Source organism: Myotis myotis, unplaced genomic scaffold (assembly GCF_014108235.1).
Source record: "Myotis myotis isolate mMyoMyo1 unplaced genomic scaffold, mMyoMyo1.p scaffold_m19_p_1, whole genome shotgun sequence".
In the NCBI taxonomy this organism is placed as follows: Eukaryota; Metazoa; Chordata; class Mammalia; order Chiroptera; family Vespertilionidae; genus Myotis; species Myotis myotis.
The window spans coordinates 202,102,660-202,125,544 of NW_023416313.1; the positions used below are offsets into that span (position 1 = coordinate 202,102,660).

Genomic DNA, 22,885 nt, shown 5'->3' on the forward strand with positions numbered 1-22,885 from the left:
AGGTTCAGCTTTAGGTATCATGTTTTCAAAGTAAGTGAACTGACAGGATTGCAGTGGGCCACCCGGTCAGGGTCCCTAAGTGTTAAATGTTGAGAGTTGCACGCAATGGAAACCACTCCTTTTTAAATTACTTCTCAAGTCAGTCTTGAATCTAAACAACCCAAAAGCCAAATGAAAAAAAAAAAGAGAGAGACTAAAGTTTGTGGACCAAGCAAAGGAAGAACGGAGTTGCTCCAGTACCCCCAGGTGTGGTCACCTCGGCCCTATTCTTGGACATAGGAGGAGAAAGGACACAGGGAAGCCTGTGGAAGGAGCAGGGCCTCCTCGCTGCTGGATCCACTGTCCACCTGAACTGCATCTCACCTACAAGAGTCCATAGTTGAGGAGACTAAATACAAGTCTGAAATCTCTTGTTGGCCTAGATATGACATAAAAATCTATGAAAGATTGGTAGTACAACCAACCACAACCAGCCAAAGGTAACGGTTTGGTAAGAATTAAAAAACAATCAACAGCTTGAGCAAAACTTGAAAACCTGAATTCATTTTAGGGATGAAAGAACTGGATCCAAGTCTTTTTTTATTTTAGTCTTTGGAAAGGTTAAAAATGAAAATTTCAAAACAGGCCAAGCCAACTTCAGATTAGCCCTAAGAACACTGCCATTCTGTCTCCTTCCTCTGTCAGGGACTCTTTTTGGTTCCACATGAGAAAATGGGTGAGCGGCCAATGGATGCGATATTGATGCTACTACCGAGCAGCGCGGGGGTCTCTGACTCCCACAACTCAAAACGTAGCTGCCGCCTCAATATTCATGTTTCCGTACCTTCCAGTGCGCCCAGGCACTTCCGCAGAACAAACGCAGCTTTGTGCTACATGTACAGCACCCGATACAACGAAGTGCTGTCTCCAGGTGTCCCCACATTTCTCACAACACCACACACAAAGGAATATCCACTTCATGAAAAGGCCAAACACAAGACCAGAATTTCTCCCTTCCCTTTTCCCTGGCTCCCGAGGCATGATTTCTTGAGATTCAAAGTAGAAAAATATCCAATGACCTGAAAACTCCTCTGTACTTGAAATCATCACCACCACCAACTTCCCCGCCCCACCCTCCACCCCATGGCAGACGGCAGAGGCGTGCGGGGAACAGCTGCTGGTCTACGGGCACAGGTGCAGGAGGGGCCACACTCACCAGAGCGTCCGCAGTCTGCACAGGACACCAGCTCTTCAGGCCGCCCACTCTTCTTGTTCAGGTTGGAGCCTCCCAAGCAGAAGTCACAGTAGTTATTAGGAATGACTGTCCCATCCGGTCCTTTCTGGGCTGTAGAAACATTTTTTTAATTGAATTTTAGACCGAGATGAGTTTCCACTGCCCCCTCTTCTCCCACAGTCTGGCAAAATCTGCTCCAGAAAAAAAGATGAAGTTAAAATCTGAGGTTTTGTTATGACTACGTTGTAAATAATACCAGTGTTGCCCTGGCCAGTGTGGCTCAGTTGGTGGAATGTCATCCCATGCACCGAAAGATCCCCAGTTCTATTCCTGGTCAGGGCACGTGCTTAAGTTTCGGGTTTGCTCCCCAGTCAGGGGGTGCGTTCAGGAGGCAATCGATTGATGTGTGTGTCTCTCTCTCACATCAGTGTTTCTCTCTCTCCCTTCCTCTCACTCTAAAATCAATAAAAACATGTTTGAAAAATAGTATCAATGTTTTGCAAGCCACCCAGTTTACTCTGATTGTTGCAATATTTCCCAGCTCTGCATTTTAGAAGAAACAAGCCTGTTCCTCTGATTGCATCCCTGGATGGGCACAGCATCCAGGCCTGCTGGTCAAGTGAACTGCTCTCATCCCTGAACAAGCAGCTCTCAGGGCCAAGGCCCCAAACAGCAGATGGCAGCCATGAACAGTGGTGTGATGAGGGAGGGACGGAGGGAGGGAGGGAGGGAGGAGGGAATGAGAACGAGAATGAGAGAAGAGAGAGAGAAGGAGAATGGTCGATGCTTAGGCCCTGCCCTTCGGAAAGATGCTTTTGTTTAGGAGACAGTCCTACCATCCCTGAAAAGGAAAACAAAGCAGCATTCATTTCCAGAAAGGACACTGAAGATGCTCTTGGGGACTTTGATGAGCATCTTGGCAGGTACACAGGTGTTCACTCTTGCTCAGCTGTATCTCCCTAAAGTCCAGACTCGCTGGTCATGGAAAGCACCCAGGACTAGATAATCAGCAGACCCCAAGTGCCTAGAATCAGACCGGACACTTAGCTGAGCCTCAGGCCAGAGATGGACTGAAAAGCAAGTTAGTGAGTGTGCCTTGAGGCTTAAGATCCTCATAAGCCACCCATGATGAAAGTCCTATACAGACAGAGAAAAATCTTGGAACATTGTCTTAAAACAAGCCCTTATGAGAACAGCGCCTGTCCTGGAGCACTGAGAGCACTTTCTGTTTCTACTGCCTGGTGTAAAGCCTTGCATAGGTTCTCTGCCTCGGGAGAAACTCCCCCATTTTCCTCTGTTTCTCTGGCCCTATTGTGGACATTTCTTTGTCACATGAACACTCCCTGTTTGTGAGTAGAAAGAAACTTCTCTCCATTTATGGGATTAGCCTAAACCACGGGGGCATCTTCCTCCTCGCGATACCCATGTCTGCTATCTTTCATTATTCACTGGCTAACATTAATCAGGGTCCCGTAGGGTACGAAGCTGTAAAAGGAAGCAGATATGTGAGCAGAAATACTATCCAGACAGTAGGTGATAAACGGATTCACCCACTTTAATGTGATTCCCTCTGGCCTTTGCTTCCTCCATGCCTCTGCTTTGCCTCCAGGAATAGAAAAACTTACCTGGGAAAGGGAGAAGACAAAAGCTTGCAGAATCACATTAGAGGGGGTTAATCCATTTATCAGTTGCTATTTGGATTGTTTAATCAGTTTCTAAGTCATTGATTTTCATCTTCAGGGAGGCAGACAAGTCTCTGCAAGAAAAGTGTTGGCTGTTTAGGGGCACACAGAGGAGCCCGCCACACCCTGTCATCAGTCTCTGTATCTCAAAGGCATCTGCATGTCATAGAGAATCATTTTGCAAATCGCCAAAAACCAGTACATCTGCCTATAACATTTTCATTGCCCAAATCCAGAAGGAAGTCCCTTTCTTCCTTCTCTCTCAATTGCCATCTTAACCATTTCTGGAACTCTCTTAAGAAAGCCAGGCACATCTATGAAGCAAGTAAACTCAGGGTTTCCTGACCAAGAGGCTATCATGGAAATCAGTCGAAAGATGGACAAAAAAAAGTGGGGTGTATTAAATGTAGGGGCTGAGTGTAAACAAAAGTTAAATTTCAGGATTGGTATGAACTAGATATAAAATGTGGAGATGCCAGTTACAACTTAGGTAGCTTCCCACATAAAAATCAATAAAAAAAATCTCACGTGTATCATTTTACAAAAACTCTCAGGAGGCCCTATCTCACCATTTGTCTCTCTCCTGTTCTCTTAGGGACCTGTTATTATGTCAGATTTTTTTCTGCCCTTTCACAAAATCTTTTAAGCAACCAAAGAAGCCGGTTGTCCCCAACGCACTGTATCACTTGTGAGTTATGAGGAGAAGGAAGTAGAATATAGAGTATAAGAACTCCCAGATAATCCTTTACAATTTTTACCACCAGCAGACCATTGGTAGAACACCCAGACCATTAAATCAGGGACTCCAATATGGCAAGAAATAAAAAATTCAGAAATGATCTAGTAGAGCAAAGAAGACAATGATGGAGAAATTGATCCTATATAAAAAGACCAAAGGAACAGAATTTAATTCATCTGATGAAGAGAAATTTCTGAGGTGACTGAATCAGAACAGGGTCCCCACATATTTTGGTGTCGGTTATTGGCCACAGAAAGTGCCAGGCCCAGGAGGTGAAGAGGTGCTACAATCTGTGTAGGCCCTGGTGTACGCAGCTGTGACATGCTAGAAGTGGGGGAGGGAGGGGCTGTATTTTAGTAGAGCAATGACCCAGGATAGGAAGGAATACTGAATGGTTACACTTCATTTCCAGCAAAATCCTTTCTGCTTCAGTTCCTACTGTCTTCTCATGACAGTAAGCTCAAAGCTTTCTTCCACCTTGGTAAAATGGCGTAGACTCATAGATAGCCTTCGCACTTGGTTCTCATACATGTTTTGGTATTTAGGATCGGTTTCGGGGTGAGAGTTCTCCCATGGAGCTCTCCCAATTCCCCAACCAGGCTTTGGGGCGGGCACTCTGCTGACACTTCTGAGGTTGCTTCTCTTGCTTATGCCTGTGTACACCTGCCTCGTCTCCCCTATTAAATGATCGACTCCTTCAGGTCAGGGACCACGTCAAACACATCTTTGGAACACCTACGGGCCTGTGCACAGGAAATGGTTAACAACGAGTGGGATGAAGGGCTCAGAAGAGAACGGCAGAGATGCAAGCAGTCAGCACAGTGATACCACCCCTGGGACTTCCCAGCAGGGACAGAGCACTGGGCTGGCTTTCTCTGGGGCAGAGTTATCTGTTGTGCTGAATGTCATTCACTGCCTGGTTTATTTCCCTCGTCCTCAGAGCAGAGCTGGTCCATGTCCAGAGAGATGGGTCAGTCATCTCTAACTCCCAGAGAATACAGGAGCGGTAGCTGAGAGCCCTGGGTTGCAGCAAGAAGAACACTGTGCCCCTACTCTGGTAGGTGAAGCACCACCTTACATGCAAACATCCTAGAAAAGTTTGTAAGACTACGCTTCATTGTCTCTTGAGAAGGGGACACCAGGTTGCATCTGCCCACTCAGCCTCCCTCTTGTTCAACGGCTTTTCGAGAAGAAAAAGCAGCAAATTATTACACAACAAAACTGTGATGGACCTTACACTGGATGCTTTACATATGGTATTTCATTGATTCTCACACACACACACAAAAATTGTGAGGTAGGGATTATCTGACAGATGAGGTAACTGAAGTCCAGAGATTAAGGGCTGGCTCCGGGGTTCACCTCCAGGTTGTCTGTGTCCCCAGAGACTCTCGGCCTATAATCTGCCTCCTGGGAATTCCAGGGGCAAACACTTTCTGACCAACATTTGCATATAAAATATTTCAGAAATCTCTTCATGAACTTCAGAAATCTCTTCATTCACCTAACCCATTATTTAGGAATCCCAAAGCAATAAAAGTTGAGGTTGGCCTGGTAAAAGCGGAAATTCCCTTTGAACTGAAACTTTATGTCCCTCTCACAGGGATCCATCCCGGTGACCTGCTTACTGTCATATGCTCTGCAGCAGAAACACTTCTCCGGAGAGCCCCGGGGCCCGGGGAGGGATTTTTTTAAACTAAAGCTCACACCACGGTTCTGTTGGCCTATGGCCTGACCCAGGGTGAGCAATTTCCTGGTACTGTATCTGAGATCATTAGAAAAAGGATTTTACTATAAATAGGAAGCTTGCCCAGACCTTGCAAGTGGGATTTAAATAGAGATTCTGCCCCTGCTTATGGGAAATTGAGTCCCGCTTTATAGAATAAGATGACAGTGAGGGCAAAGGCCCGAGTGGTATCTCGGTGGCAGCGCCCGCAATGATGGACTTGGTTTTCTGTTGATTAATGTTCACGGGCTGAGATCATATGAGAGATACAAGGAAGCTGCTGAGAAAATAAAGTGAGCCTGAAGAGTTTAGGAATTTATCTGGGCAGATAACTCCAAAAATCTCAATGAAAGAAAAGAACAGAAATCAAGAACAAAGTTCCTGAGGGGGGTTGGGAGGCCTAGAAGGTGGAGGGAGCATTCATATAAATCAAACCAAGAGAAAGAACAGCCAAGCCCCGAACTGTCCCACCACCACACTCAGGAAGGGTTACGCAGTCATTCTGGAAAATGCACACTATGGGATTTTCTACCTCAATCAGGCCGTGTCTATGGCAATCACAACCCCAACTCTTCCATAGAACTACCACCCAAACAGGGCTGCCTTTCTCCAGTTCCGTCTGATCTCTGCTGCGATATGCCTGCCACACATGAAGGAATGGGCGGCAGGGACAGTCTGGCATCAGCAACAGCCCCTCATCCGGCTCTTCCAAGACCTGAACTCTGTCCCAAGTGTCCTAGGGAAACAGGAAGCCAGCCAGCTTAGGCTGCTCCAGGGCACATCCACAAAAGCGTGACTTCACATCCTGAGCAGACGCTCAGGACCGCCTGCCAGGGCCTGGTGTGTACAAACACATGGCCGTGCTCGGTGCCCGCCACCCAGCCCTGACCCAGCCCCGGCCCCAGTCCAGCGGTGGTCTCCCGGGGCCTGCTAGTTGGAGTGCACAGCCCGTGGGGAACCGGGGGGCAGTGAGGAGAGCCCTCCAGGAAATGTGCCTCTCCGGTCCCCCCACCACCCTCCACGGCTGACAGTTCCCATCCCTCCATAGGTCTGACATGTTTCCATGGCAACTGGAATCCTGGGCTCCTGCAGCCTCTGGTCTTGCCACCTGTTATTACTTCATCTCTCAAGTGTAAAGCATCCTCGCCTGGTGCACTTGGCTGTGCAGAGCGCAGCTTCACAGGACGGAGTAAAGAAAGGGGGCAGGAAAAGAGGGAAAGGCAGCCCCAGGCTGGCCACACAGACAGGCCAGGCTGGAGGAGGAAGCTTTGGAGACGGGGAGAGGGAAGAGAGGGGGTGTAAGGCAACGTGCCTTCCCTTCAGAATCAGCGAGCAGGCCTCAGCTGGAGGCCACGGCCACATCAGCTACCTTCTACCCAGCCTTTAATGAGGGACGAGGGCGGGGGAGGGGGAGGCAGCAAAGGCTGGAGCCCAGAAGGCAGCTGTGCAGAGATGTGTGCTGGGCCCGTGAGGAGAACAGCGAGAAGAGGGTTAATGTGGTGAGATAAAGACTGTGAGAAAGGCTGGACCAGAGGGCAAACAAAGCCTCAGAGCCTGGATAAATGGCCTTAATTCTCATGCTCTTGCTCACCCTACGCCTTGCGTGTTTACTCATATAAATTATCTCCAAGGCCTGGCACCTTTTTTCATTGCTTCCCTAGAAGAGATGAAAAAATAAATCCCACAGATCCAAAGAATAAAAATGTTGGGACCCCACTCAGGCTGGTTCTTCCTGGACGCGTAGTAGCAACTTGGGCCCTGCCCTGGGCTCCTGGAGGAAGACAAAGGCTGCCTTCCTCCCGGAATAAGGAAGGCAGGGACTCCGGAGCCTGGTGGGAAAATGGACACCAGGCTCCACTCACCACGGGACAGAGAACTGCCTTCCTCACCGGCCATTTTGCTGCCTGACACTGACCACAATGAGAACGTAGGACAAGGGTTAGGAGGGGCTGCTGGTGCAGAATAATTCCAGGCGCCGCTAGAGAAGGGAAGGCCCGGGGCTGTTTTAATGGAAGGAGCTAAGTCGCCACACTCCGAATTACCAAGGACAACATGAGACAGAAGGAGCTGGATGGAGCACAAGCTACGAGACGAGGGCAGTGACACAAAGGCGTGGTCAGAGGAGGAGGCGTCTCCGAAGAGGCCTTGGAACCTGGAAAGGCTTCCCCAGACTCAGTTCTTTGAGTGCACGCCTACTCAGAGGCGAGAGAATATGCTAGATGGCGTCTTCGTGTCCCTTTTAGGCCCATCGTTTGAGTATTAAATAGGGTGAAAGAAGAGACAGAAAAACAAAGTTTTCCAAACCCAGAGGAGCTCAGTCTTTCATGCCGCTTCATGCTTGTGTAGGTGTCTCTTCCCTATTTGCCGTGAGCTCCCTGAGGGCAGGCACAGTGCCTTTCATCTCTAAATCCCCAGCACCTGGCGCAGTGATTGACACGGAGTTGACAATAAATACTTAATGAAAGAATAGACAAATCTTGGCAGAGGTTTTGGGTGGGGGGAGGATCTGCCAGGCAAAGAAAAGTCAAAAACCAGAAACTGAGTGGATGCAAAGTATCCCCCAAGTTCTGAGTGACCATGCTAAGGCACTGCCAGTGTCAGTCCCGTTCATGGCAGGGACAGAAAGAGTGAGGAACAGGAGTAATGGGGGACTAAAGCTGCAGTGAAGAAGCCAATGGGGCCCGGCCGGCATGGTTCAGTGGTTGAACGTCGACCAATGAACCGGGTCGTGGTTAGATTCCCAGTCAGGGCACATGCCCAGGTTGCGGGCTCGGTCCCCAGTGGAAGGCGTGCAAGAGGCAGCGGATCAATGATTCTCTCCATCATTGAGATATATATATTAATATTTATATATATTTATATATATATTTATACTTATATATTTATATATATCCTTTCCTCTCTGAAATCAATAAAAATATATTTAGGAGAAGGAGGAGGAGGAGGGGGAGGAGAAGGGGAAGCCGACAACAGGCCTGCTCTCCTGCAGGAATCCTCTCCCTTAGGAATTTCTTAGAAAACCAGATGGAAGGAATTAAGAACCCCCAGACTCAGTTGGCCCCAGAGCCCCTTGAGTCCCATGTTCAGTCTCTTGCCAGGAGCCCTGCACCAGCCAATGAGAAAACAGGAGATGTTTTACTGTGTGCTTTTGTGTTTTAAAATGTGGTATCAGCCATCCCACTCTTCTTTGCATCTACCTTCATTTCCTCCATCTTTATGAAATACAAAACTCATACTGTTAGACACGGGCCTTGAGAATATTTACTCCTAAACACTGTGCTACAGAAACAGAAAACATGTATTCTCACACTGAGGTCTCCATCTTGACAGATGCATTTGGTTAGAGTTACAATTGGCCAGAAGTTTGGATACCACATCACAGTCTGGGGCCAGAAATGACCCATCAGTAATGTCCTTTGTGCTCCATACTTGGGCCAGCAACACCAGGTCTGTCACTGATGCTTCAGAAAAGGGAGAAAAAGACCAAGCAAAACTGATTACTCTTCTCAGTGCTGATTAGGAAAAGCACAGGAGATGTTTTAATTTTCTAGTAGAAGGTCATGTGGGTCAGTCCATGCCCTGGTGCAGCAAATGTTATTGTCACCAAATGAGTCAGTTGAGGGGAAAATGGTTTCATTTGAGAGCAGCTATGTCAACAGGGCTCTGAATGAAGTGTCATTCCCCTAGAGAACTACAGGACATCTTGATCCTGCTGCTTTAGAGTCAGCTAAGCTTTATCCATTTAGGTTGTCAGGATATTATTGTGTTATTAGAATTTAGGAAGCCTCCTTCCTACCTTGCCCATCCCAGCCCCTCTGCACCCTTCCTCACCACCACCTCCATGGGACTCAGGTATGTCAACCCCATCGGTCCACAATGAACCAGCATTTTCTGGGTCCTTCAGACTGAAAAACAGTATTCAGAAAAAGGAAAAGGATGAGCCTCAAGTTTCAGACCTCAAAATTAGGACAGAATCCTGGTACCAGAGCTGAGGGAAAGCCCAGCCAGGGAGGAGGGCCCAGATGGGGACACACCCCGAAAGCAAGCCAGGCAGCAGGTGCTGGGAGCTATGGAGACATTTGCCCAGGTAGAATGGAACGTTAGGAAAGAATGGAAACCAAGACTAGCCGTTAGATTTAACAGTGCAGCCTGATTCCTGGCCAGTTACATGACCCAGTGCATCCAAAAGAAAATAATTATAAGGAAATAGATTGAAAACCAGTCTTCAAAAGCTGGATTTCTCTAAGGCAACCTGGGAACTTATTAAAAATGCAAATCCAAGGGCTCCACCACAGACCTACTGGTATAGCAAAACTCTGGGGTGGGACCCAGCAGTCTGTATTTTAATGAACCCTCCAAGGGATATTATTGTGCGCAATCTCGAGAACCATGGCTCTACACAACATGTGAGACACACACACTGCATCACACGTATTTTCTGTTCATGCTGTGCTTTATCTGAATGAATATCTAATCACCACATAACCCTATGAGATAGACACATTAATGTTCTGGTTTACATAGGTGGCACTTGAGGCACAAGAAAGCTAGTAGCTTGTCTGTGGTCAGATGTCAGTAAGTGGCTATGTTGGCTCTGAACCCAGGTAGTGTGGCTGTTAGCTGGCCCACTTGGTACTGCCCTACCCCGAGCACACGCAACCACACACTTGAGGGAAGTCAAATCAGAGTGGCTGGCAGGCCTTGGAGGCCAGGGCTTCTTAAACGTGAGGGGTCTCATTAAAATTCAGATTATGATTAAAATCTAGGGATAGGTCCCTAGATTCCACATTTCTTATGAAGCTTCCCTGCAAGGTAGTCAACTGTCTGCATTTGGGTGGCACTGAGGGGTTCCCAGGGCACAGGATTTCCGGTATCAAACTGAGAAGGCCTGGGCAAACCTGGACAAGACAATCACCAGGGTCCCAGGTGATGTTGGTGCTCCTGACCACACTTTGAGAAGCAAAAAATGCAGGCCTTAAGGTGAGGAGTTTGAGTTGTATCCAAGTGTGATAAAAGTATTGAGAGCAGGGAATGGCATAATCTATTTTATACTTTGAAATAAAATAGACTATAAGAGGAGAATAGACTATAAGAGGTAAGAAGAGAGGCTGAGAAACCAATAAAGAAGATGCAATGATCCAAGAAGGAGCCAGTGTGGCTAGGAGATGAAGAAAGGGAGAGATCTGGGGTATATTTTGGAGGGGAGCTGACCTGGGTGGGTGGGTGGTGAAAGAAAACAAAGAGCCAAGGACAAATCTTCAAAATTGTTGAACGGAGTAATGTGTGATTTTTTAAAAGTAAAACGCCTTTATAAACTAATGTCTCAAGTAGAATTTGTAATAAGGGGATGAGGTCCATATAGCACCTCACACAGTTCAAATTACTTTTGGAGACTAAATTTACCTGTGGGCTAAATAGTGTCTCCCCCAAAATGCATACGTTGGAGACCTAACCCCAATGGGATGGTACTGGAGATGGGGACTTTGGGAGGCGATGAGGGTTAGGTGGGTCCTGAGGATGGGGCCCTCATGGCGGGATCTCGTGCCCTTAAAAGAAGAGACACCAGAGAGCTTGCTTCTCTCTCTCCACCCACATGAAGCCAGGAAAGGCCTTGTGAGGACATAAGAAAACCACCCCAAGGAGAGAGTTCTCACAGACACCAACCCTGCTGACACCTTTATCTGGGACTTCCAGTCACCAGAACTGTGAGAAATAAAGTCCTGTTGTTTAAGCCGCCCCGTATACTTTGGCATGGAAGCCTGAGCCAACTAAGATACTGCTCATTAAAACATTAATTTCTCTTGAAAAGTCACCAGGCAATATGATTCATTTGACAATTGGCCTAAAGGTGAAAATTAGGAGCAATCAGCAGGACCATGACAAAGATCGCGGACTAAGACTGGGATCCATCACATGTGGCCCCAACGTTGCTGACGTAACTGAACGGTGCCCACCTCAAGCACATTCACATTTCAGCTTCCCATCTTGCTATTCATGTTACTTGAGACAAATTACTCACCCTTTCTGAGCCTCAGTTTTCTACTCGCAAAATGAGAGCAATAACATGTGTCTCATGGACTTGTAACATTACGCGAGATGATACATGTAAATTGCCTGGTGCCTAATAGGTGTTCCACAATTTCTTTGCCTCTTTCCTCTCCTAGATGGGAAATAATTTTATCTCTGATAAGGCCGGAAAAGAAGTGACAGGTGACTAGAGAATTCCCATCCATGCACGGGCACATACTCAGTCTCTGTGCATCTTGGTATGTCTTCTAGGGGATATAGCGCCCACCTCATTTGTTGTGAGGAATGAATGACATAAATGTGGTGCGCTTTGCTCAGTGTCTGACACATTCAAGGAATGTCGGCAAGTACTGATGTCGTCATTTCTTGGGACATGGAACTCTTCAATCCTGAACATTCTAGGTGATTAAGCCAAAAATGTAAGAGAAATAAGAGACTCACAGAAAGGCAGGTGGCGGGTGCATGCCTGATCCTGGGGACACAGGATGATAAATACCACACTTGGCTAGATTCTGCCCCACAGCTTCCTCTCTCTGGGTTTCCAGCATCCATCTTATTTCCCAATTAAACCAGAAGGTCTCCTAAGGCTGAGCCACATGTGATGCCTTTTTAGAGGCCCAATTTCACTAAGCCCCACAAGTGGGCACATGCACTGTAAGTTCTCAATAAATGCACATGTGCAGCCTGTGTAGAAGGATTGGTGTCCCATATCTAAAATTTAGCAAAGGATATGCCAGGGCCAGGTCAGGTTCGGATATTTACGCCTGATGCCAATGAGACCCCCATAGGCAGTTAGCACCACAGTATCGCACAGTCGCAGATGGGCCCTGACTCAGATCAGCCATCTGTGGTCACAGACATGCTCTGTTGGTCCAAATGGCACAGAGATGGGATATCAGCATTCACAGCGTGCAGGCCTGGTGCCAAACGCCCACACCACCCCACTGAAGACTCGCAACAACCCCATGAGGTCCAGTGATTATGCTTGCGGCTTTATGGATGAGGCAACAAAAACGCAGAGACGTGTAACTAACTGACCAGAGTAGCAGTTATGAGACCCACCCTGGCCTGGCCAATTCCAATGCCATTCTCTCGGCCACTGGGTGTGGATGATCCACATGACTAGGAAATGAACTCCAAGTCTACTCTCAAGGCCAAAGCAACCCCTAGGTTCTTCTTCGCTTTGCAATCTGTAAGCTACTTGCTTAAATAAGGATGAAATGTACCTAAAAAACACCTGTTGTTAGTTTCCAAACTTGCTCTTCAGGAAGCAAGAAGCAGCTCACTTTCCCAGACAGAGTCCCATGTCTGAATTTCCCTTCTGCCCCCAGTAACAAAGCCTGATTTCCCTGCACAGAGGCTGGGTGAGTAGTGGGCTGTGTCCGTTTATTTATGGCTTTTCTGGCATCTTTCAGGCCCAACATTTCTAAGCTTGTGTCAGATTTTCTTGTTGCCCCAGGGCCATGCAGTAGAGGACAGAGAAGTCAGAAGACAACATCTGTTATATCTCTCCTATCACTGTGGCAATGACATCATATGCTTCTTTTAGATAATTTTCCCATTATCAGACCAATTTTCAGATCATCTAATCAGCCATTACCCTTCATCAACTCGGACTCTCCTCCTTCAGTTCTACAAAGTCCAGCTTGCTTCAAAGGTACCGAACAAGGGGGCCTTTCCTTCTCCTGACGGATAGATAGGGAAAGTCTGTGTGCCCGGCAAGGCTATGTGTAGGGAAGACCAAGACCTCCCGAGACCTAGGACAACCCGACTTCCACTCCATGGACTTTAAAATAGGCTTGGAATAAGTTTTACAGACCCATATTTTAAAAACATGTTCCTCTTAGGAGTTCCAAGTATGTTACAGAGAGCATTTTATACTAATTTACACTATGAAATAAAAGAGATATACCATTTAACAATTAATACTACGCCAGACAGATTTCCTTATAAATTATTGGTTCTTGTCCTCTAGTAATTGCTACTGTCACTCTCCATTTCCTACAAGATGACGACCACACACAGAAGACACTGCCAGCTGTGGCCTCTGCCAACATGTCTACCGTCCTTTCAATGCCGTCAGAGCCAACTATTCCCAATGGTCTGATGCGCCATGCTACTTCATACCTCCCTGCCTTTGTACATGCAGTTACCTCCATCTCCTGAATACTTCCTCCTCATTCCTCAAGGGCTACCGTGAATGTCACCTCCTTAGTGAAGCCTCTGCAAATCCCCTAATGCAGTGCTGCTCAACCTTTAGTGGCACCAGAATGCCCTGAAGGGCTTCTTGAAACACGGGTTGCTGGTCCCCACCCTCAGAATCTGTTTCAGGAGGTCTGCTGGAGCCAAGAATCTGCATTTCCAACAAGTCCCAGGTGCTGCTGCTGCCCTAAGAGCACACCAGCCCAATGGAGTGGACGTGTACTGTGTGTGCCTCAGTGCCTTTGCTCCCTCACCCACCCTGAGCGTGTCCTAGTACACGTGCCCACGCAAGACTGGGAGCTACTCAAGGACAGGGAACAAGGCAGCACTCAGTGTATGGCTACTAAACCAAAGGATGGATGGATGGGTAGATGGATGGATGGACGGACGCACAGATGAGTGGGTTAGACTGAATTTATTCACATAGCTTTTCCATTCAGGTTTAGGACCTCATAAATGCTCACACGCACCCCAAGATACCTTAAAAACATTGTCTGTAACAGATTCCCATTGCACAGAGCAGGTAAAAAGAAATTCAGGGAGAGTTTTGACCTTGTAAGCCTGTGCCAAAGGAGTTTGGAGTTCTAATCTAGCGCTCTTTCTGCTACCTTGGCCCCTCCTGGGCTGTCTACCAAAGTGGCATTAAAAGAGTCACAACAGAATGCTTCTGAGAGACACCCCTCAGAATCCTACCCGCCCAAGCACTCCCTCCCTTACACACACACACACACACACACACACACACACACTCACACACACACACTCACACACACACACACTCACACACACACACACACACTCACACACACACACACTCACACACACACACACTCACACACACACACTCACACACACACACACTCACACTCACACACACTCACACACTCACACACACACACACTCACACACACTCACTCACACACACACACACTCACACACTCACACACTCACACACACACTCACACACACACACTCACACACACACACTCACACACACTCACACACACACTCACACACACACACTCACACACACACACACTCACACACACACACACTCGCACACACACACACACTCACACACTCGCACACACACACACTCACACACACACTCACACACACTCACACACACTCACACACACACACACACACACACACACACACACTCGCACACACACACACACTCACACACACACACACTCACACACACACACACTCACACACACACACACACACTCACACACACACACTCACACACACACACACACACTCACACACACACACACACACACAGTCACACACACACACACACACTCACACATACACAGTGATTTCATTTATAGAAAGATGAAGATAGTAAGAGAAATGGAGGAAGAAAGAAGAATCCAGCCTCCCACAGGGAGAGAAGGGCAGCAGCTCAGGCGGGGAAGACCCCATCAGAAAAGCACTCGCTCCCCGGGGGAGCGTTGGGGCTCCTGGCAGCCCTGGGGTGGCCGTAGTTGAGGCAGACAGGCCAGGGCACAGAGGAAAGGGGACAAGCCTACAGGAGGACGAGAAGCGTGTGCTCAGGAGAAAATGAGAGACTAGGAGAGGAACAAAGGACAGAGCATCAGCTGGGAGGGGGCAGGAGGACGGGAGGAATGGCAGTCAATGCTGAGCTGGCAGCACAGGGCAGCGTGGCTGGGGGAAGGTCAATGCCAGCTCCACTCTGCCCTTTAGCAGCAGCAGGCGCGGGGATGAGCCATGGGCTCTGCTGGAGACACACTGGGGGAGATGCAGCGAGGGGCAGCAGGGGGACCAAAGTCAAAAGGCCTCTCTGCTGCAGGTGGTGCAAACGCAGCTGCCCAGGGCCCTGGAAACGCCTGCGTCTGTAGGGCTGTTTTTCCAAGAGGCCTGTGCTCACCAGCAGCTCGGGTCAGGCTACAGCTGAAGAGGGAAAAGTCAGCATTCCCACCACACTGGCGTCCAGCGTCCAGGCCGGTTCCTGAGGGACTGCAGATTAGCCTCGAGGATTAAGCTCCCCTGCTCCCCCCCCCACTCCACAGCCCTGCCAAGGGAGGATCACAGAGCTGAGACCTTAGGATGCTGCAGAGCTGTCACATTCGATTCACCACACGGCCCCAGTGGCATTTAGGGGCAGGACGGATGGGAGCCCGCCCCCACCACAAGCAGTGGGAGCAGCTAATGACTGGGTATTAAGGATGCTGGCAATTAGTGCTCCCGAGAAAATGGTTGGGGGCCGCTCGCCAGGGGAATGTGGAGGAAACTCAGCACACATTCAGAGCAGCACGCCGATGGGTGGCCTGTGTGGTGCAGAGAGTCTGGGGAAAACTGCTGTCTCTCAGATTCATCCAGAGAAATGGGGGAAGAGGAAAAGGACGGCTTCTATGGACATTGAAGGCCTTTCTGCCCCACCCTCCCCAGGAGCCAAATTGAGGTTAATCACAAAGGGGGCACTGAGAGATGTCATGAAACAGGTGTTTGTGAGGCTTCTGGAACCTTCCTTGTGAGAGGAGGCCCCAGAGGAGCCCAGGTAGAATTATTCCTTTCTCTGCAGTTTCAAATCCTTGGGTAGTCAGATGATCCTTTTTTAAAAATATATATATATATATATATTTATTGATTTCAGAGAGGAAGGGAGAGGGAGAAAGAGATAGAAACATGAATGATGAGGGAGAATCATTGATCAGCTGCCTCCTGCACGCCCCCTACTAGGGATCAAGCCTGCAACCCAGGCATGTGCCCTTGACCGGATTCAAACCTGCAACCCTTCAGTCTGCAGGCCGACGCTCTATCCACTGAGCCAAGCCGGCCAGGACCAGATGGTCCTTTTGAAGAACCCAATTCCATCCGCAAGGAGGGAAGGAAGAGAAAGGTTCAGAGGGGCTGGAGCGAGTGTGCTCACTAACAGACCCACAGGGAGAGGAGAGCAAGCTCGGGATGAGATCTGTTAGGAAGTGTCTCCATCTGGAAGGAAGGAAGGAGGGAAGACACAGCTTCCTCGCCGAGCAGAGCCATCTGGCCTCAAGGTGAGGACTTGAGGAAGCAGGAGACACTGACCCCAGAGGGTGTGTGAGGAAATCCTGGGGGACAGAGAAAACTATGCAAGGGCCCATCTCCGAAGTCAACAAGAAGAGCTAAGGGCCTGCAGTGCACCTGAGGGGCCATCAGAGCCTTCCCCCCCTGTGGCCATCGCTGTGCACACACAAAAGAGACAGAGAGAAGTATTCCAGACCCTTAGTGTGAGGAGGGCACCTACACACAGGAACAGATGCCTGGCCTTTGAGAGGAGATGTCAAGGAGATAAGCCAGCGCTGGAGGAGTGAGAAATAATGGCAACCTAATAAATACTTTAGAGAGAGCAACCGTGGCCGAGAAATGCTTTCCCAACAGCAACCCAGTCAAAGTCACTCTCAGCCTCCTCCTGATAGAAGACCATAGCTACACCTTGGCCACTCAGATGAGAGAAGGGACAAGAGGAGAGACATGGAAATGCAAATATTTTCCTTTCTGAAAGGCAAGGCTGACTGGCCCAAGGAAACCTCACCCCGAAGGGAAGACAGACTGTGGCACTGCAGCTCCTCAGGCCCTCCTGCCCTGCTTTCCCAGCTCTGTCCATATGGCAACACTAGGTAAGAAAACACAAAAGTCTGGAACCCTGAAAGTTAGTAAGAATGAAAGGTTTTAGGGGGCGATCTCTGTCCCCCACAGTTCATATGTTGAAGCCAATACCTCAGGAAGTGATTATATTTGGAGGTAGGGCCAGTAAAGAGGTGATCCAAGAAGAAAAGCTCAGCCCTAAACGGTTTGGCTCAATGGATAGAGCGTCAGCCTGCAGACTGAAGGGTCCCAGGTTCGATTCCGGTCAAGGGCACGTACCTTGGTTGAGGGCACATCCCCAGTAGGGAGTGTGCAAGAGACAGCTGATCGATGTTTCTCTCTCATGGATGTTTCTAACTCTCTACCCCTCTCCCTTCCTCTCTGTAAAAAATCAATAAAATATATATTTTTTTAAAAAAGCTGCTGAGGCCCTAGCTAGTTTGGCTCAGTGGATAAAGAATTAAAAAAAAGAAGAAGAAAAAAAAAAGAAGAAGAAAAGCTCAAATGAAACTGTTAGAAGGGCCCTAATCCAATCTGACTGGTGTCTTTATACGCACAGGAAATATGGACACACAGAGACAGCAGGTGCACGTGCACAGAGCGACAGCCATGTGAGGAGGCAACAGGAAGGCAGCCATCCACAAGCCAAGGAGAGAGGCCCCAGGAAAACCCAACCCTGCCAGCACATTGATCTGGGACTTCAGCCTCCAGAACCATAAGAAAATAAATCTGTGTCCTTTAAGCCACCCACTCTGTTGTACTTTGTTATGGCAGCCTGAGCATAATGACACAGAAGGCAATGTGACAAGGGAAGGGTAGGGTGGTGGTTAGGTAAAAACTCACACGAATCCAAAGAAAGGTCTTGGCCAAGGATTGTGTTAATTATTTCAAATATTTGGTGAAGGCAGCCAATCAACATCAATTGACTGAAATGTAGAGGAATCACTCTCAAATCCTAGAGTCTGAATATTTTTAAAGGTCTGTCTGATCCCTTTAATTACACTGAATTATTCACTTTAAGACCGCCTGTCAGCCAATCTTATGAAAAAAAAAAAATAGAAAACATATGGCATGTCCACAGTTATTGTTTACCTAATGACCTTAGAATGCCCACATCGTGAAGTAAGTCCTCAAGGTTCCATTATCTCATCCCAGAAGGAATGCTGAAGAGGGAAGTCAAAAGGTGAATGCTAAGCCCTTTTTGACTTCCTAAATCATAACTGGATTTTGAGGAAAGAAAGAATAAAAACAAAAAAACAAATCTTAGGAATCATTTGGGGTCTTTGAGCCCAACATCCCAAATATCAAGTGCACCCAGATCATGTTTGCTGATTGAGTGCTCCGGCAAAGAGCATGGAGGCTCCAGGGCAGCATTTCTAAGGCAGGAGAGCCCTATGCCAAAATTGTAGACTCTATAACAGGCAAGACAATAAATCAAGAATCTTCTACATCTCTTGGTGGCCAAGGAGCCATCTGGAGTATCTGTATGAACTGACATAGCCGAGGGATATGCTCGGGTCAGCAGCTGTGAAGGGATCATCTGGAGCTGAGGAAAAGGGGAGCAGCTCTGGCATCTGACAATGGCCAGGTAAGGACATTTCCCTTCTGCCTGAACACTCACCTTCCTTCCTTAGACAGCAGAGCTTGCTGTGCCACCCCAGCCCAGTCACCCTCAGCCTCGGACTCAGCTGACCCCACAAGGGCAGCTGAGGCTGGGCTGAAAGAGCCAACCCACCACAGGAGATTGAGACCAACCAACGGTCATTACCAGAAGATGCCACGGGTAATTAAAGGAATGCTCCACGGCCCTGCCCACCCACTTCATAACTGCCCCAACCCAAAAACTGGAAACTCACGTCTGTGGTTCTCATTTCTGTGGTTGGGTGGGGACCGGGTCTCCTGGTCTTGAGCTTCATCCCCCTCCTCGCTGGCCAGGTGAGTGTGAGCGTAGTGGTAGCTGAGTCCTGGTCGGTTCTTGTAGCGCTTGCCACAGACTAGAGAGGAAAGAGGAAAGAAAGGAAAAACACAATGTCAGCAACCTCTACAGCCACTGCCATCATTCCCCCAGGCAGTGACTCCCATCCATCCATTCCTGAGCTGGGGTTCCTTTAGAAAGTTTTTGCCACCCCCAATCCCTTACTTCCTGGGCAGGACCAAAACCACTATAACAACATGGGTCCATGTAAAGCAAAACCACGGAAGTAGAAGATTAAAGTTGTGTGAGAGCTCCATCATTTCCTAGCTGTAAGACCCTAGGCAAGTCACTTACCCTCTCTGTGCCTGCTTCTTCAGAGGAAAAATGGAATAATAGTACTGACAGGGTTGTTGGTGATGAGATAATCTCTATGCAATTAGAACATGGTATTGGGATGATTATTTTAACTGTGAAGGTTGGACTGGGAGTTCAACACCAGTCCAACACCCCATGGCACAGATAGAGCAAGTGAGGCCCAGCAAGGCTAAGTGATCTGCCTGGGAACACACAGCCAGCCGTGGCAGAGCCACTAGAAGCCAGGTCCCTTGGATTCCTGTGATTATTACATCTACATTCCTGTGGTTGACTATGCCTGAAGTAGAAAAGCTTGATCTGGATAACATTCTTGATGTATCACTCAGTGATTTCGAGTTCCACTCCCACCATGGAAACCATGAAGCCAAGACATGTTTGGTAGATGTGGGGCAACCAAGAGCTTATGCCCTGGATGCCCTGGCAGCCTAATACCCCAAATCTCTAAAAACATGTCCTTGCAAGCACTACTTCTCAAATGGACATTCTGAGACAAGGGCAATAAGCAACATACATATGTCCAAGAAGAAAGCGGGGCAGTTCTATTGGTTAAATGCTCAGTACCTGAAAAGTCTGGCTAAATAACTTAAGACCAGATCACCACCCCCAACCTCACCCAATGATATCTCAGTCCTTAGAGCAGTGGTTCTCAACCTTCCTAATGCCGTGACCCTGAATATAGTTCCTCATGTTGTGGTGACCCCCAACCATAAAATTATTTTTGCTGCTACTTCATAACTGTAGTTTTGCTACTGTTATGAATCGTAATGTAAATATCTGATATGTAGGATGTATTTTCATTGTTACAAATTGAACATAATTAAAGCATAGTGATTAATCACAAAAACAATATGTAATTATATATGTGTTTTCCGATGGTCTTAGGCGACCCCAGGGAAAGGGTTGTTCGACCCCCAAAGGGGTCGCGACCCACAGGTTGAGAACCACTGCCTTAGAGGAATGACACTGCTGGTAGCAGAAGCCTCAAGGTTCTTCAAATAAAAATCCTATGCCAACCCTCGCATCAGATCCCCACCTTTCCCCAGCAGAGCCAACCCCACCTGATCTGCGGAAAAATCTGAAGTTGTGAGCTTTAAGAAACCCTTTTCACATGACTCTGTTATAGTAGTGAGTGTGAATATTTCATAAGGTAAAAGAGTACAGACTTCATCATCAGACCTGGATTCAAATGCTAGTTCCAGGTGCCCAAGTTGACCGGCTGTGTGACCTCCATCGTATAGAGAAGATCTGTTTCCAGCCATCTTACCCAATTCATTTTATTAGAGCAGTGGTTCTCAACCTTCCTAATGCCGTGACCCTTAATACAGTTCCTCATGTTGTGGTAACCCCCAACCATAAAATTATTTTCGTTGCTACTTCATAACTGTAATTTTATGAAGAAACATAGGGTTTCTTTTCTTACTAAATTCCCTTTAGTTTTTTCAGGTATTACAACCATTAGCAAAAAAAAAAAATAGATGTCATCTCTTCTTTCTCTTATTTGTACAAACTACTTATCTTCTTAGCTTAATTAGTTTGTAAGAATCACTAACCTGACACTTAAAAATAGCAAGATTTTCCTATTTTAATGCCATTGGACTTAGTATTTTACTTATTCGAATAAAATATGTGGCTAATTTTTAGTCTTTATCAAATTTAAGTAGTTTATCTTATTCCTGCTTTAGAGCTTTATTATAGAATTCTATTGACTGCCCTCTCAGCACCTACTCATATATGACTCTGGTTTGTTGATAGTGAATTATGTTGATTTTCTAATGTTTCCTACTACTGAAGCATCCTTGGTTCAAGAATGCACTCCACTTGGTCAGAGTGTATGATCCATTTGACACACCGCAGCACTCTATTCACTAATATTGCATTTTGCACCTACGGTTATGTTGACTCGCGGAGTTTTGCTGAGAGAAATTAGACAAGACATATAATCTCTCTGTGCCTCCTTTCTAATCTGAAAATGATGACAGTATACTTACCATGAAGGATGGTTAAAGGAATTATAAGTCATATTTGTAAACTATCTGGCCTAGTACCCAGATCCCAACAGATGGTGGTGAGGGGTGAGAGGCGTCGGCTTGGTCTGCCATGCCCTTAGTTCCAAACGCTCCTGAAAGGGGGACTTGGACCCTTGCCTCACACTACTGAATGTGGCAATTGGTTTGACTTTCTTAGTAAGGTGAGAGTCTGAGATTCAAGCTGGTGACCTAGTGACTATATATTTAAGTCTTACAATTGGCTACTTACATTATCTCCCTCTCCCTGCTGTAAATATTGCAAAAAAAAAAAAAATTAAATGGTACTACACATCTCAACTCCATTTGCCTCAGGAAGTGGGACCTAAAGAGGTCCCTGGGGTATACTCTGGGCTTGCTTGTGGCTTTTTCTAGTTAACCTTTTAAATGTCATGAGGTCAATGAACAGCAAATTACGGGGTCATTAGATATAAATCCATTTCATCACCAAGTATACTGTTGGTAAGGAATAAATGTTGATTAAAATAAGAATGATAACATCAGTATTTACATGGGGAAACCTCGGCTGCCTGCAAATATCCCACTATAAACCCCTCAGCATTTAATTTCTGCCATTTTGTTATGTCAATTACCATTGTCTTCCTTAATCACAGAATTTCAGGATCTCAATACCATTGGTCTAATTATCTATCAAATCGTTTTATTCCCATGAATACTCTAGAAGGCTGCCCTGGGCCAAGTCCAATGATGGGTATTCACTACCCATCCAAGTAGGCATTTCTTCTTTGGACACCTTGAATTAATTGTATCTGTACTAAAGGGCCTCTCTTTAAGAACAGTTTCACATCGATTTCATCTTGATATCAGTAACTCCACCTCACTGTAGCCATGCACGCATTAAACCTTCAAAACATATTCACTGAATAGTTGCTAAATGAACACAGAAACACTTTGTGGAAGAGCCTGGAGTGGGGAGGAGGTAAGTGTGCAGAATCTGGTGTAACTATCCATATTAATCTCATACCAATAGTCCTTGAAACCTGCAAAACCAAAATGAAGCAAAAAGATTCCCATATCTGCATCCCAACACCACAGAGAGTAACTACTTTTAGAGCAAAGCCTTTTGCTAGAAGACAGATTCTCAGAGTGGACCCCAGACCAGCACCATCAGCATCACCTGGGAACTTGTAAGAAATACAAATTCTCGGGCTCCATCCCAGACTTACTGACAAAGTCTTGGGGTGGAGCCTGGTGATCTGTGTTTTAACCGGCCCTCCAGGTGATGCATGCTGACATTTGAAAAACACTGCTAGAAGGTTGGTATATTTAGGCTTGACTCTGCCTGCCCTGCGTGCACCTGCCCTTTTGAATGGATGGCAGTGGCAGGCGAGGACAGTGAGACCTGTGGTCGCTATTAGAAGAAA

The 22,885-nt window shown here is 47.2% G+C and overlaps 1 protein-coding gene across 1 annotated transcript in view; it reads right to left on the bottom strand.

Annotated features, from left to right (window-relative positions):
- The window catches only part of DPF3 (double PHD fingers 3), a 266,506-nt gene that overhangs the window by 55,821 nt on the left and 187,800 nt on the right, over positions 1-22,885 (bottom strand). The window contains exons 7-8 of the mRNA XM_036311929.1: positions 19,043-19,180; positions 1,196-1,324 (exon numbers count right to left, since the gene is read on the bottom strand). Of these exons, the coding sequence (XP_036167822.1) occupies positions 1,196-1,324; positions 19,043-19,180 (267 nt within the window). The remainder of the gene's footprint in view (positions 1-1,195; positions 1,325-19,042; positions 19,181-22,885) is intronic.